Genomic DNA, 16786 nt, shown 5'->3' with positions numbered 1-16786 from the left:
AGAGATCAGTCCTGTCAGGGACTGAGAAAAGAAAGATGAGTTCTATCAGGGACAGAGAAAAGAGAGATCAGGTCTATCAGGGACTGAGAAAAGAGAGATCGGGTCTATCAGGGACTGAGAAAAGAGAGATCATGTCTATCAGGGACTAAGAAAAGAGAGATCATATCTATCAGGGACTGAGAAAAGAGAGAGATCATGTCTATCAGGGACTGAGAAAAGAGAGATCAGGTCTATCAGGGACTGACAAAAGAGAGATCAGGTCTATCAGGGACTGAGAAAAGAGAGATCATGTCTATCAGGGACTAAGAAAAGAGAGATCATGTCTATAAGGGACTGAGAAAAGAGAGATCAGGTCTATAAGCAACTGAGAAAAGAGAGATCAGGTCTATCAGGGACTGAGAAAAGAAAGATCAGGTCTATAAGCGACTAAGAAAAGAGAGATCAGGTATATCAGGGACTGAGAAAAAAGAGATCAGATCTATCAGGGACTGAGGAAAAAGATATCAGGTCTATAAGGGACTGAGAAAAGAGAGATCATGTCTATCAGGAACTGAGAAAAGAGAGATCATGTCTATCAGGGACTAAGAAAAGAGAGATCAGGTCTATCAGGGACTGAGAAAAGAGAGATCATGTTTATCAGGGATTGAGAAAACAGAGATCATGTCTTTCAGGGACTGAGAAAAGAGAGATCAGGTCTATCAGGGACTGAGAAAAGAGAGATCAGGTCTATCAGGGACTGAGAAAAGAGAGATCAGGTCTATCAGGGACTGAGAAAAGAGAGATCAGGTCTATCAGGGACTGAGAAAAGAGAGAGATCAGGCCTATCAGGGACTGAGAAAAGAGAGATCATGTCTATCAGGGACTGAGAAAAGAGAGATCATGTCTATCAGGGACTGAGAAAAGAGAGATCATGTCTATCAGGGACTGAGAAAAGAGAGATCATGTCTATCAGGGACTGAGAAAAGAGAGATTATGTTTATCAGGGACTGAGAAAGGAGAGATCATGTCTATAAGGGACTGAGAAAAGAGAGATCAGGTTTATCATGGTCTGAGAAAAGAGAGATCAGGTCTATCAGGGACTGAGAAAAGAGAGATCAGGTCTATCATGGACTGAGAAAAGAGAGATCAGGTCTATCAGAGACTGAGAAAAGAGACTTCTGGTCTATCAGGGACTGAGAAAAGAGAGATCAGATCTATAAGGGACTGAGAAAAGAGAGATCAGGTCTATCAGGGACTGAGAAAAGAGAGATCAGGTCTATCAGGGACTGAGAATAGAGATCAAGTCTATCAGGGACGATGAAAACAGAGATCAGGCATATCAGGGACTGAGAAATGAGAGATCAAGTCTATCAGGGACTGAGAAAAGAGAGATCAGGTCCATCAGGAACTGAGAAAAGAGAAATAAGGTCCATCAGGGACTGAGAAAAGAGAGATCAGGTCTATCAGGGACTGAGAAAAGAGAGATCAGGTCTATCAGGGACTGAGAAAAGAGAGATCAGGTCCATCAGGGACTGAGAAAAGAGAGATAAGGTCCATCAGGGACTGAGAAAAAAGAGATCAGGTCTATCAGGGACTGAGAAAAGAGAGATCAGGTCTATCAGGGTCTGAGGAAAGAGAGATCATGTCTGTAAGGGACTGAGAAAAGAGAGATCAGGTCTATCAGGGACTGAGAAAAGAGAGATCAGGTCTATAAGGGACTGAGAAAAGAGAGATCAGGCCTATCAGGGACTGAGAAAAAAGAGATCATGTCTATCAGGGACTGAGAAAAGAGGGATCAGGTCTATAAGGGACTGAGAAAAGAGAGATCATGTCTATTAGGGTCTGAGGAAAGAGAGATCAGGTCTATCAGGGACTGAGAAAAGAGAGATCAGGTCTATCAGGGACTGAGAAAAGAGAGATCGGGTCTATCAGGGATTGAGAAAAGAGATATCAGGTCTATCAGGGACTGAGAAAAGAGAGATCAGGTCTATCAGAGACTGAGAAAAGAGAGATCAGGTCTATCAGGGTCTGAGAAAAGAGAGATCAGGTCTATCAGGGACTGAGTAAAGAGAGATCAGGTCTATCAGGGACTGAGAAAAGAGAGATCAGGTCTATCAGAGACTGAGAAAAGAGAGATCATGTCTATCAGGGACTGAGAAAAAAAAGATCAGGCCTATCAGGGACTGAGAAAAGAGAGATCAGGTCTATCAAGGTCTGGGAAAGAGAGATCATGTCTATCAGGGACTAAGAAAAGAGAGATCATGTCTATCAGGGACTGAGAAAAGAGAGATCAGGTCTATCAGGGACTAAGAAAAGAGAGATCAGGTCTATCAGAGACTGAGAAAAGAGAGATCAGGCCTATCAGGGACTGAGAAAAGAGAGATCAGGTCCATCGGGGTCTGAGAAAAGAGAGATCACGTCTATCAGGGACTGAGGAAAGAGAGATCAGGTCCATCGGGGTCTGAGAAAAGAGAGATCAGGTCTAGCAGGCACTGAGAAAAGAGAGATCAGGTCCATCGGGGTCTGAGAAAAGAGAGATCAGGTCTATCAGGGACTGAGAAAAGAGAGATCAGGTCCATCAGGGTCTGAGAAATAGAGAATACTAGGTTAGCGTTGAATACAGAGAAGTTTATGTTGCGAGGCTTAGAACGCCGGAAGCGCGAGCCTTGGCGAGCGCTTTCGGTGTTCGAGCCGAGCAACATAAACTTCTCTGTATTCAACGCTAATCCTAGTATTCTATTTATTCCATTTGATTTTTTCAACGTGACATTTAACATAAATAGATCTAATAACCTTAACAATAATTTTAATTCAGTCATAAAAGCGCTTAAAATCTAACAAATGTAACCATGCGTAGTGATATACATGTATTTGTTCTGGTGCGCAAAATAGTCTTTAAAAAATTCACACACAAACTGTAAAACAAGTAAAAAATATCACCATATGCCTACATTCAATTTTACGCAGTATGCGAATTTTAACACATTATGACCGCGAAAAGAAGATTTTACTTTACTATAATTCATTTTATTTTCGAAAGAAAATGATCAAATCCAATATGGCGGCGATTGCTCCTGACAAAATGCTGTCGATGTCAACATACATGTACACCATCGACGACCTAGTTCTGGCTACCATAACTTTAAATGTCGCTTTTTATGATTTTTGACTGGCGCGACTTTGTACAGGTCTTTCAATACTAAATAAACTGTACGCTGAAGTTTCTTTAGCTATCGAAGACCTTGACAATTTTGACGAGTAAACAGACAATTGCAGCGACTGACACTTTATTTGACAAAATATACAGGGCAATACGTTTTCCGACTTCGGACGACGAATTTAAGGACGCGCAGAACGTGTTTTTTATATAATGTTATGGGTATGCCATGTGTGATCCGATGCATCAATGGCGCCCATGTTAAAATCATTTCCCCGAGAACAGGGAACGACAAAATTACAAACAAAAATCAAAACACGTAAGAACTAGTATCTTACCTTTAATTATCCTTTAAAATCCATCTAATAATCCATTTAACTCAATAATTGACGATTTTGCATCTAGGGTCTTTAATAATTATTTTAGCATAGTTAAATAAAGACCCTTATGCCATTCTATCACTTTATTCAAATGAGTTTATGAACGCGATAAACTTTCTTCTTCGTCACACGCTACGTCATGTACTCTACATTACTGCTGTTCAAATGAACCGGAGCAGTTTATCTAATAATAGCCGTTGGTAAACTCGGTTGCATTTGCAGATTTCTGCATACAAACATAATTATGTTTAAACTTGCACAATGTTTTATTTATCTATGGTAAATGCCCTTATTGTACGAGAAAATAATTTAATATATAAATACACAAAGAATGGAAAACATTCCAGCACACAACAGATAAATAAGTAGAAAATACCCGTGTACAAAATGGGACGTTCCCAATTCCACTGTGGTGCTATTTTTACCATCTTATACTTTACACAGCTCTATGCCTAACGTGAATTAAATAGGAAAGCAAACATAGCAGATTATTCATGAACTGTGCGATATGTGTATGGCTTGTTGTACATTCTTAATATTTAAGTTAAATGTCAAAAGTATATGCTTTGGTTATAAACAATGCACATTACACGAAATAAGGAAAATGTGATCAATTGACAATTCAGATATGTCGACATACAGTAGATGTAGAAAAAATGTGAAATAAGTCGCGTTTATAATAAATCGTCAAAAAAATGGGGAAAATGACGCAATAAGTATGTCATTTTATGACGCCATCAATCAGCTGATTCATTATACGGATGGCGAAAAATTATGTCATATGACTAGTTTTAAAGGTTGAAGGTCGTATAATTTTGAAGCTTAAGTTTTGTCGACTTTGTTATAAATAAAAAAATAACAAAACAAAAATCGTGTAATTTCATATTTTATTTCAACATTTCTTTTGGTGAATATGTCAGATATATGTTTTCTGCAAAATATGCACATTTTCTTCTAATGGGTGACCTTAAAATTCGATCAATGAACCAAACAATATCGACCTAATTTTAGCGCATGACGTCATTTAAAAAGTAGTCCGTGCACGCGACAGGTATATTCCACAGTGTTGAATACAAGCAAGTATATCCCACAACGTGTTATACCGTCAATGTCGCGGTGAAAATGGGATAAAGAGAGATCAGGTCTATCAGGGATTGAGAAAAGAGAGATCAGGTCCATCGGGGTCTGAGAAAAGAGAGATCTGGTCTATCAGGGACTGATGTGAGTTTTATTCTTGGAAAACTGGGCTTAATGCATACAGTGTTCGACACAAATGGAAGTCAGAGACTCCTGGTAAAGAGATTTGGACTTAACAAGATTGCTTACAATATTAACATCGGCAAGGAAGCATTTGGAAAATTTGTCTGAAACTCTAACCGATAGGTTTAGTTTCTAATCATTAAAGCGCAAACAAACATATTTTTAAACTATCCTTCTGATGCATCCTCTGAACATGAAATGCATGAACACATGGCATGACATACCTGAAGACGCTTGTCCAGCTTAGAGTCAGGCACCTTCACATTGCTTTTGGTCTTCTTCAAGTCTGGGGCATCAGTTTCATCGAGTCCCTGCAAGACAGTATACAAATAGGGATTCAATCATATTACTCCATTGGAGGAAAAAGCTACCATGTGTCTTCTAATTTCAATGTCACTTGTTACCTTTTAGCACTATTGGGACGATATTGTAAAGGATGTATTGAGAAACTAACATCTAGCGGGATATACTAAACATAGGTGTAATCAAACATTGTGAATTATAGAAAATATAATAAAGCCTTGTAATGATGAAATGATGCAGATTTTTTTATTTAGTAAGTTTATGACCAAAATAAATGCAGTGATTGATGAGATTCATGACCATAATATAACTTGAGTACATGTTTTGTAATTATTGAATGGCGAATCAATTGCTTGATAAGAAAGAGGTTCTCTGCTTTGCATATTAAACTTGTGACATGGTGGATTAAAAATAATGTCATAAACTAGATTATTTCTTTCTTTTTTTTATTGTTGTGCTAAATGTCAGACTATTGATGTTCACAGTTCTTTTACCAATCTAAGTATGAAAGACACTATATGAATGGTTGCAAGAGAAACTCTTGTATCTGCTTAACATTCCTATAAGTGACGCACTAGTTACCAGTATGTTCTCACCCATTAATTACTATAATATCTCAACTTTAATTACTATAATATCTCAACTTTAACAAACAAAAGCAAACTGATCATCCAAACAAGTAATGCAAATCCATGAACAGAAGCTTCCACCTTTGCAGTGTAGTCCATTTCCAGCATGTCATACTTGCCAGGCACTTTCACAAACTTCTTACGATTGGCCCACTCATTTTTTGTCTTGTCTTGAAATCTAAAACCAAACATAATGTTCATAATTGTGGTTAAACCCAGAACAAAGAACATTTTTTGTAGCATAATAAAACAAACTACTGGTATATCAAGATATTTCTTGATTGATAATAACTTACTTTACCAGGATATAAACTAGGAATGTGCCATTGAAACTCATGCCCCCCTAATAACATGTTTCAACACGAACAAATTCACAATATATTCTACAGTGGACTCTTCAAAGGTCCATAGTTCTGCCAAAACTCCTTTCTGTACAAACGTCTACATTTTTCATCCAGCTATTAAATTTTTAGTAAAGTCTGCAAATCATTTAATTAAAGATTGAAAACCCAAAATTTTGGAACTACATATTCAATAATGGAAAAACAGACAAAACATCTGAGCCGAAATTTCTATCTTTAAGCACATCTACCCTTTCAGTTTCATACAGCGTTTGAGCAATATCAACCAGTTAGTTAAAGCAGAGTTGAAAATACTAGCTTTGGGATATTTGTACCAATGTATGTACAGACAGATCAGGGCACTCGTTTTGCACTGTTTACCACCAAATAGTTTTTTCCCCTATTTCAGCTAAAAATTCCACCCTTAAAAAAAATTATTTTTTTTAACTGTTATACCTATGTTGCCAGCTGGTATCGTGCTACTAACTTTTGATTAAATGTATATCTATGTAAATCACATTAAAATATAAAAACATAAAAGGTAATGGACGCGAAAATTCCCCCTCATGACAACTGTGGGTGACTTCCCCTGGCGGCAAGAGAGGGCCCTGCAGATGGACAGTACCATTCTTAATATTTTCAACTCAGTGGGGACATAAAAACAAGAGCACAAGTATGTTAACTAAACTCATCTCATCTTTTCCCCTAAATCAGATCTTTTCCATGAATTTTCATTAGGGCTGTAATGATACATTCTAATATTCGAATTACTCGAATACGGCTGTGGACGAATCGTATTCGTTATTCGCCACCTCCCGAACCGAATATTTGGCAAATACAAACAACGTGGTTTCGAGTTTGAAAGTTTAATCATCTTATCTTACCTTTCAAATGATGGTTCAAACAATAAACCCCTATATTTAAACAGGCATTTCCCCAAGATTTTGGTCAAGCACAGCGGCAAGACATGGCGGAATGGGGGTTGATTCAAAAGGGTGCCCATAAAGCTTTCTTTTTTTTCTACATTTTCTTAATCACAAAACACAATACTTAGGAGCTATTTAACCACTTTTTATCTACATGTTCCTATATAAAACACACACTAATTTGGAGCTATGAAAACATTAAAATTTATTTTATTGTTCATTTATTTTTCCTCAATTTATTATATTAAAGTCATATTTTATATTATAAAAAAACAAGAAAAATACCAGTAGGCATTAGAACGCACTAAAAATGATTGGAAAAAAACACCACAATAATAAAGTTACATTTTTTACCACACGTGTACATATATACAATTTTAAAATGTAAATGTTCTTCTCCTTATTCCGGCGTTTTTCATCATGTTTACCCCACCCACAGTGAGATTATCAACAATAATGGCGGGCACCGGTTGAATATTTACTACATTGATTTGAAAAATCTTTCAATGGTTGTTTAATGTTTATTTAGGCAAATACGAGTGCTTTGATGCTCAAACATACACACAAAGGATTAGCAGATGGAATTTCTTTTTTGTTTATCTTTACGCCAATGATCGTGCAACTTATCAACAAACATGGAGCCTAGCAAAGGGAATGCTATTGATATCGTTGACCTGCCTGCCAAATACACGTCGTTTGTTTGGCGCTGTGTTCAAAGTTTAAGCAGTTCTAGTCTGTGTTTTGTTATTTCAAAGTGTTATATTTCATATTTTCAGTATGCAATGATACTCAATTTATCAAATTGACAAATACTCATAGTTTCATACTATATAATGCCATGTCAAGTTGTCAGTATTACTTTTGTTCATTGAAATTCATATTCTTGAATAAATATGTGTATTCGCCACCCTGTATTTGTGATAGGTATCATATTCATTACCTAGTGTATTCGTTACATCCCTAATTTTCATTTCACTTGTAATTGAAGTGTCTCTCCCAAACGTCCAAGTATGCAAAACCCAAGAGCTACAATAAAGCCCTGTTATCAGTAAAAGTTGACCTACTTTTTCATGAACTGCTTTTTAGCTGCCTCGAGGTTGGGTCCACAGCGTACGAGATTGTTCTGTCCAGAGTAGCCCACCCGGCCCCAACGGAACCAAGTGTAGTAGTTCTTGCTGCTGTCTTCCTCCAACAACTGGATCAGGAAGTACTTGTTGTTGTTGTTGGAGACGTTTGTCTGCAATATAGGGGATGGGAATGCTGTACACCAACTGAGTAACATGAGCTTATGTACACCAGAGGTAGCCTGTGTAGGATAAAAGCAATCTCAGGAAAACATTTTGAAATAGATTGCAATTTCCTTTAAAGAGGGTCAACTTTAATAATACATAGCAAAATTATACAAACCAAATATGACATATCTGGATATAGTTTCAGAAATGTTTATTTTTGATTATAAGTCTATGAGTTACAAAAATAATGTTTCAGAAATTTAACTGTCATGTTTTCTAACACCAGTTCTGACCTGATTGAGCATGCAGTCATACACATCACTGCCCTCATAGAAGACATGAGCCTTCCCCAGCAGGGGGCACTCAGTGTCCACAGGCGCCTTGCCAGACATCACCATTGTTTTCACTGAAATCCGACACAATCAGAGATAAAGGATGGAGTTGATGAGCTTAACACATGTGCGTTAGGTGAGATAAAGGATGGGGCAGTTGAAAATCTGGGCGTTACATACATGCATAAAATGGCTGATCCTGCACGCCACTTTCTGCTTATTTGTATTTTTTGATGCTTGAAAACATCAGTACACTTCAGGTAAAAATTGACATCCTGGATAAGCCTGTGTGGAGTGTATAATCAATGAGAGAAATGTTTTATGAGTTTATGAATTGAAAACAATTTGATGAACATTCACTTGAGCTAACTACAGACACTATAAAACACATTTAATTAACAGCTCAATACAACTAATTGACATGCGATATTCTTTTTAAAAAATTATAAAGCGTCTTTGAAATTTCCCTTACCTGCTGGTCTTTCTTTGGCTCCAGATCTTCCCGACTTTCCCTTTCCTCCAGATTTAGCAGCTTTGGGTTTCTCTACTTCTTCCTCCTCTTGAGGCTCTTCCTTCACCTTGCCTGATTTACCGCGGCTACTAGTTTTGCGTGAGGTTGCTGGTGCGTCACTTTCTACACCACTGGATTCCGTGGGTTCCGGCCCACTTGGATCAGCTTTTATGGCATCTGACAACAATTTCAACGTAACCTTGTAATAAATGTGAAATATTCCAGTAATAAATGCCATGAAAAAAGAACTCAAGCTATTGCTTCAAAAAATAATTCATTTTTTTAAGACACAGTCTATTTTAAGACAAAGTCATCTTGATCTTGACCCAAATGGCTTCAACATGAAATCAGAAGCTGGCTATACATGTAATTTACCAATACAAACAATTTAAGCAGAATGACTCTTGCATTTTTTTATATTTAGTGAAAGTAATCTACCTCTTACAACAACTGACCCTCATAAACTCTCTTGCATTTAAGCATAGATCTTCATAAACAACCTACATGTATGTACAGTTTCAATTCAACAAATTCATGATCCTGAAGATATTCACTGCAAACCGATTTTCGATTTATAGGAACTTCCGAACAGTGACCTTGACCATAAACCCATTTTAAAATCCCTTTTAAAATGTAAAGCTAGGTCTCCATGCAACCTGGCATTAACCTAAATTTCATCAAGAGTGAAAAATGTAAGCTTACAGTATTTATTGGAAACACCTGTTTGATTTTATTCTGTTTAAAGTCACAGAGACCTCAAACCAACGTGCCTGAAATGCCATTCCAAGTTTGTCTTCATGTAAACTACCTATACAGAAAACTTCAATGAATTCATCACCTCCATGCGAGCTCAATTAATTAAGCTGAAACCACTGTTAAAAACCTGGTAATATTCTACGCAAATTAACTCCAGTGACAGAATTTTTATTTTAATATAAAACTTCAAAAAAAGGCCTCACCTGATTGTGTTCTTGAAATCTTCCTCACAACCCCTGTGTCCTTATTTTTCTGCTCTTTCTTGGGGATATCTACAAGATAACTGCGTCCAGCTGCTTGTATCTCAACCTCATCTGTGTTCTGTTGATATTTCTCCTCTAGCAACAAGGCATTCTCAACACTGTATGGATTATAGTTGCCCTTCTCATCCTCCCATTTCCAAACGTAAAAGGCTGCCAATAAAACTAGAACTGTCACTGTTATCATGAAATACTCCTCGAATGCCACTTTGTCATTGGCAGTTCAGCTTTATGAACTGGTTTTTCAACAAAGCAAAAATGCAAGCTTCCTACCTTGATACCGTATATTCTGGTCAATATATGCCCTTGACTAAATTTCACTATGACCATAAACTTGGGCAATAACAGTGATATTATAAAAGGAGTTATTTAAATAAAAACAACACGATTTTTCGCAATCCAATTCCCAAAATGGTGATAAGAATCTTATCATAAGACTGGATTACAAGTAGGTCTCTTTTATCTAACACATTAATTATTGAACATTTGAATGGAAAAAATTGCATTTAAATCGATTCAAAATCAAACTGTACCTCCATCAGAAGGGTCCTTGGCTGAAACTCTCACAGGTCTTTCCCAGCCCGTTTTCTTATTTTTTTGCACACTACTCTTGAGGTCTACACTCATCTCATGGCCATTATCAAGTTTGAAATCTACCTGTTAAATTGAGAAGCATTTTTAGACAAACCATAAATAATTCTATAATAAACGTTAGCTTTATTGTTGAAAAATTAAAAAAAATCAGTTTCCAAGAAATATCACAGTACAGTCTTTCTTGCGTAAAAGCTGGTTTAAAAGTCATTTAGAATACCTTAGCAGTTCCTTTTAAATGGGCATCCACCAATATCTTGTTCATAGATGTACCATACTGAGTCCATGTCCGTTTGTCCCCTTCAAATTCCCAGCAGAAGTCTACAGTGCTGGGTTCCAGCTTTGGCTTCTTGGTAGGGGTACCATTTTCTGTCTTTGCTGAAAGACAAAAAACAAGTACAAATCATTACAATCATAATCAAAATAAGCTTTATTGAACCAAATTTGACCATAATTGAGCATTATATATTTCATGATTTGTAGAAAAGTGATTGTTTAATTCTTATAACAAAGTAGAATATAAACATACAATCAGTGTTATCAAGAAGCACTGACAGCAGCCTATTTCACCGTTACTAACAATCTTGGCGCTGGCTACTTTTCCCAAAAATATCAATTCAAAACAGCGCAATAAAAACCTACTTCGAAAATATAACTGGCTACTCAAATTGTATGGAGAACACTGATATAATCATGCTCATTAACCCTTTTCCACTCAGAGGAAAGTTGAAAACTGCTCTGTGCAAACAGCATAAACACCAGAAGAGCCTGTGAGTAACTCGCAGTCTGTTCAGGTTTTATGCTGCTTGCTGCTCATCTGTATCTAAAGGTTGAAAATGAAACTTTAAAATTTGAATTTAGTAAGGAAAGTATTTAATTAAATTTAAATTTCTATGGGACTACAACTACATCAAAATACGTATCTTAGTGGCAGGGGACAAAAATTCCACTCGTCCGCTCGTTTTGACGAGTGAAATCTTGAAAGGACGAGTGTATTTCCCTAAAGCTCTCGTCCTACAGGACGAGTGAAAAAAGCTGATGTAAAAATGTTTTTTCTGACCAGTAAGACTCTTTTTCATTAATTAAAATCATTTTCTGAAAGCATATCTATTCCGAAAGTAGAACGTGAATAAACCGGAAATTGTAATTGTAAATTTCATAGAGCAGGTGCGCGTTGTTATGCGAGACAGTGTCCCGAGTAAATATTGACTTTTTGGTGTAAACTTTTTGCGTCCACGTTGACAGGGAACCATCCGACTGCATTGACTGTAAGTATTGATTTTTAAAGAATTATTTAACCGCAAAATACGTTTTTAAACCAGTCTGAATTTTGTCTGAAAAATGTCTGACATACGAGCGGTTTTTAAAGGGGACGGGGGCGATATTCAAACGCCCGTTCTTTTGTTATCAGCTGGCATGAATAAATGAGTAAGCAGCATTTTAGAAGTGATATAGGAAACTTTATTAGTAATATCAGTCCTTTGCAATCTTTATTTCATACATATTTGAAGGACGAGAGCATGTGTTTGCAGGACAAGTGAAAATGTTAATGCACTCTTCCTGCAGGACGAGTGCAGTTTAGAAATAGTTTTGTCCCCTGAGTGGTAAAGGGTTAAGTTAACATAAATTCCCCATCTGAAAGGCCCAGCTATCTTTCCCTCAAATGTTGAACAAACTCTGCAAAAGGTTTCTTTAAGACCCAGGAGGCGGGTATTTTCACCCTGCTATATATTCAACAAAATTTTGCCAACAGCAGTTTAATTGTTTGCGCTTATTTTTCCCAAATTGTTTGGTACTGGTTCTTTTCCCAATTGGGCACAAAATGTCGCTGATCTTGAGATTGAATTTGTGAATGGGACACTGATATGTTTGTCTGAATAAACTATTCAGATGCACTCTACTGATGGTTACAATATACTAAATACTCGTTTCATGTAGGGCTGTACTCTCTAAAAAAATATCATAAATAACATAGCTGACTCGAAGGCATGTTTTACATCTTAAACCATTGTTCGGGTTTATTCTTTCGGAGATAATGGTAGGGTATAAATAGGTGTTCACGACCAAATCCCTGAAATATGATAAACTTGGAGACTTTAGTAAAGGTTACAATATAGTAAAAATATTTTGGAGTGCAATGCTATACTCTCTAAAAACATGAACATCATTTATAAGAAGACACAATTCTCTGTAGGGGCACTCGCCATGGCTTTATTTTAGAATGATTCTTTGTGCATATGGTAGGGAAAACATTGATGTTTAACAGAAATTCACTCTTTTGCTTGAAGGTTGGAGACTACATGACTTTGACAGATGGCGGGAAATCCTTCTCAACTGGTACGAAGCCGGTAAATAGATGGCCATAAAACAGTGACCGCTGATTCGCGTCGAGTTCTTTCTTGCATAACGTATGACCCCCCTTTTTTATTGTTTAAATCATTGCGGCTTGGAATGCTCTTTAAGAAAAGGTATGGTTATGGGGATGTCTATGCGCAAAAGTTTGACTTTATTTTTAGTTAAAGTTATTGCTTTAACATTGAATTTGTGTAGGAAATCTTTTAGTATATTGTCACCTATACTAACTCTTGGTAAAAATGAAATATCACCTGCAAGTGCCAAATATGACTGGGAAAGCAGATTTTTGGTCATTTCTTAGCAAAAGAGAAGAATATAAGTGCATTTAATGCATGCATTTAGATTATTTGACCTGGAATAGTTGTTTTTCAAGTTGACCCCCCCACCCTTATATAGCCGAATAAGGGCTAAATTGCTTTCCGACATAAATTCAAAGGCATTTTGGTTGACCGTGAAGCGTTAATGTGCAACATTAAGTCAGAATTGAACGCCAGGGACTCGGTGATCCAGTAACGCAACAATAGCTTGTGCGTAAAGCATGAACATTCAAACAGAGCCCCATGTCACCGACATGGAATGGCGGACATTTTTACAGTTTGGACAGTGCAGCAGACGCTTAACTGAGCCAGCTTTCATATTTAGTTCAATCATGAACATAACAAGCTTTATTACTTGCTATTATTCATAGAAATACACATAAAATACATAAATGCATTTTCATTTTTCATTTTATACCTATTTCTATTGGGTATTTTGACCTTTTCCTATAGAGAAATGTCTGGGACTTAGCCGAGGGCAACTGGAGAAGGGTTGTTGATGGCAAAACAGGTAATAATACTAAATTATTATCATGTACACAAGCAAATAAGCATAGTTATGATGCTTAAGGTGTGAAATACTTTCATAATAAGGTTTGTGGTCACTCAAATCCTTGCCGTCGAACAATTCCCCGTGCAGTTTGTATAGATAGTTCCGCGTCCTGACACGTAAAGCTCGTGCTTTGTTGGCAGCGGAAGTTGGCACTTAACAGGTTTATCCTTGCTCCCAAGCATGTATGCAGAACATCTGAGTTGATATGCTACTTGTAACCCTACAATTAGCTTGTGTTTGGTATTGTTTTCTCACAATATGCTTACAGTCATGGTCCCGGCTTGAAAGGATGTGGCGTCCGACTTAAACATAGGATTGTTGTAGCAAGTGTCCCCTTCATCATTTACCTTAGAGGGATCTTTTTGCCAAAATTTGGCATTTCAGCAACCAGTTTTGTTTTTTTATTTGGTACATGCTTCTCTCATTCAGTGATTTAAGGGAAGTATTGACCTTATTCACTTGTCTTTGCATACAAAGGTGACATGGATCAATGATATGTGTTGTGTTGAGAATTCTGCGGGAAGCTGTGTCCCCAAAAGAAGTACCAGAAACCCCTTTTAGGAAGCTTGCACTGATCTGAGCTGCCTTTCTGCCCCTGTTACAACATGAAACCTCATTTCTAAGCTTATAAGGCTTTCCTACATGTGTGTGTCTTGTTCATTTTAACCTTTCCTTCCATTCTAAACCCCCATAATGAGCATTTTTGTCTTTGGCTCTGTTATGAAGCCCCATTTTGACCAGATTGCCACCATAAAAATAGTCAAAAGTACTTATTTTGTGCCCAAAATATGAAAATTTGTATTCTCTTTGACCTCTTAATGAGAGCTGGCAGTGAATATTGACCATCTTCTACAGTTTAAAGGCACCCATGACATTATATGCTAGAATATATCATTGGCAGCTGGTAAACAAATTGGCTCCTAGCACCAAGGCGCTTTGAAGATTTCACGCTTTTATTGGTGCGAAACAACAAGTTATTGGAAGCTTATTGATTTCTACACTTCAACGTATCTTTGATCTCTCATTTTCACCAATTTGCTTATTGTCTGTGATGAAATTGGATTTTTTTTGCTTTGAGTTGACATTTTTGGGATGATTTAAAAAAAATGAACAAAAAAGGCATTATCAAAATTGCTTTGAGGGAAAATATCTAACAAATTTATTCTTTCCCCACCCCGCATAAGCCTCACGTGCCTGTCCATTTGGTTTGTTTTGGTATTTTGTTGCATATATTGAACACAACAGCTTTAAATCTTAAAGGGACATTTAAGCTTTAACAGGCCTAAAATTGCCTTCTTCGGACCGAAATCACCCGCGTGTGAAAATATGATATAAAATGGCCAAATGGACAGATAATCCAGCCAAACTTAATATTTTGCTGCAATATGCATATGAAGATAATAATGTGCAAGAAAAACACATTTTAATCAGAATAAATTTCTCCTTTAGGTTACAATATAGTAAAAAAAATTTGGAGTGCAATGCTATACTCTCTAAAAACATGAACATCATTTATAAGAAGACACAATTCTATGTAGGGGCACTTGCCATGGCTTTATTTTAGAATGATTCTTTGTGCATGTGGTAGGGAAAACATTGATGTTTAACAGAAATTCACTCTTTTGCTTAAAGGTTGGAGACTACATGAGACTTTGACAGATGGCGGGAAATCCTTCTCAACTGGTACGAAGCCGGTAAATAGATGGCCATAAAACAGTGACCGCTGATTCGCGTCGAGTTCTTTCTTGCATAACGTATGACCCCCCTTTCTTATTGTTTAAATCATTGCGGCTTGGAATGCTCTTTAAGAAAAGGTATGGTTATGGGGATGTCTATGCGCAAAAGTTTGACTTTATTTTTTGTTAAAGTTATTGCTTTCACATTGAATTTGTGTAGGAAATCTTTTAGTATATTGTCACCTAAAGCCTTGCACTGAAAAAGGTTACATTCCACTAAGAAACGGACAAAAAAAAAGTTGCAAAAACAGTCGATTTTGATTAGCGTCAAGTTCTTTTTTGGTTTGAACATGACATATCTTTTTTATTGCATAAATCGATTCTGCTTAGAATGGCCTTTAAGAAAAGGTATGGTTATGGGGGTCTCTATGTGCAAAATGTTGCATTTATTTTTGCTCAAAGTTGTCGCTTTTACATTGAATTATATAAGGAAACTATTTCGTATATTGTGACCTAAACGCAAACCTGGCCTAGTCACAAAGGAGCTGTATTTACAGAAAATCATCATTTTTGGGGTGGGATATTACCTGTTTTGGAAAATTTCACGGAATAAATGCTTTTGTTTCATGAATTTAAGGAGCATTGGGAGTTTTTAAGAAAAAAAATGTGTTTTCAGAGGAAAATAAGAGAAAAACGGTACAAAAACTCGTCTTGAGCATTTCAAATCGCAACAATTTGTGCTGAAAGAACTCATGAACACATTTGAATACTTGTTTACTTCTTTTTCTTAATAGCTTGTAACACTATTCCAGTAATTTGACTGATTGTTATTATTTAGAGTAATCGTTTTACTCCTGAACGCCTGTTATAAATCAAAGCTCCGACAGCAAAAGCCAGATGGCTTATCAGGCATTATAATAAAATGCATTTTCATGCATTTCTACGTGAAAGATCGGTCTGAAATTTGGCATGCACATAGAAAATAGGTTTATAAGTTTGGAGAAGTGCTTATTTTTCGCGATGATAACAGTAAACGTTGTCTTATAGGTTACACTATACTAAATACTCGTTTCATGTAGGACTGTACTCTCTAAAAACATATCGTAGTTGACTTGAAGGCATGTTTTACATCTTAAACCATTGTTCGGGTTTTATCTTTCGGAGATAATGGTAGGGCATATTAAATAGGTGTTCACGACCAAATCCCTGAAAATTGATAAACTTGGAG

General features: G+C 36.7%; 1 protein-coding gene across 2 annotated transcripts in view; it reads right to left on the bottom strand.

Annotated features, from left to right (window-relative positions):
• LOC127844148 (poly [ADP-ribose] polymerase 2-like) overlaps positions 1–16786 on the bottom strand; it is a 56801-nt gene that overhangs the window by 32222 nt on the left and 7793 nt on the right. For both annotated transcript variants that reach the window (XR_008032582.1, XM_052374160.1), the window contains exons 2-9: positions 10878–11035; positions 10600–10723; positions 10010–10219; positions 9012–9227; positions 8501–8613; positions 8040–8212; positions 5790–5886; positions 5001–5087 (exon numbers count right to left, since the gene is read on the bottom strand). Coding sequence is in view for 1 of the 2 variants with exons in the window: in XM_052374160.1 (XP_052230120.1) it covers positions 5001–5087; positions 5790–5886; positions 8040–8212; positions 8501–8613; positions 9012–9227; positions 10010–10219; positions 10600–10723; positions 10878–11035 (1178 nt within the window). In the remaining variant the exon portion in view is untranslated. The remainder of the gene's footprint in view (positions 1–5000; positions 5088–5789; positions 5887–8039; positions 8213–8500; positions 8614–9011; positions 9228–10009; positions 10220–10599; positions 10724–10877; positions 11036–16786) is intronic.

This window comes from Dreissena polymorpha, chromosome 9 (genome assembly GCF_020536995.1).
Source record: "Dreissena polymorpha isolate Duluth1 chromosome 9, UMN_Dpol_1.0, whole genome shotgun sequence".
NCBI classification, from domain to species: domain Eukaryota; kingdom Metazoa; phylum Mollusca; class Bivalvia; order Myida; family Dreissenidae; genus Dreissena; species Dreissena polymorpha.
The sequence above is the reverse complement of the archived record's forward strand: the minus strand, read 5'-3'. Positions and strand labels throughout refer to the sequence as shown.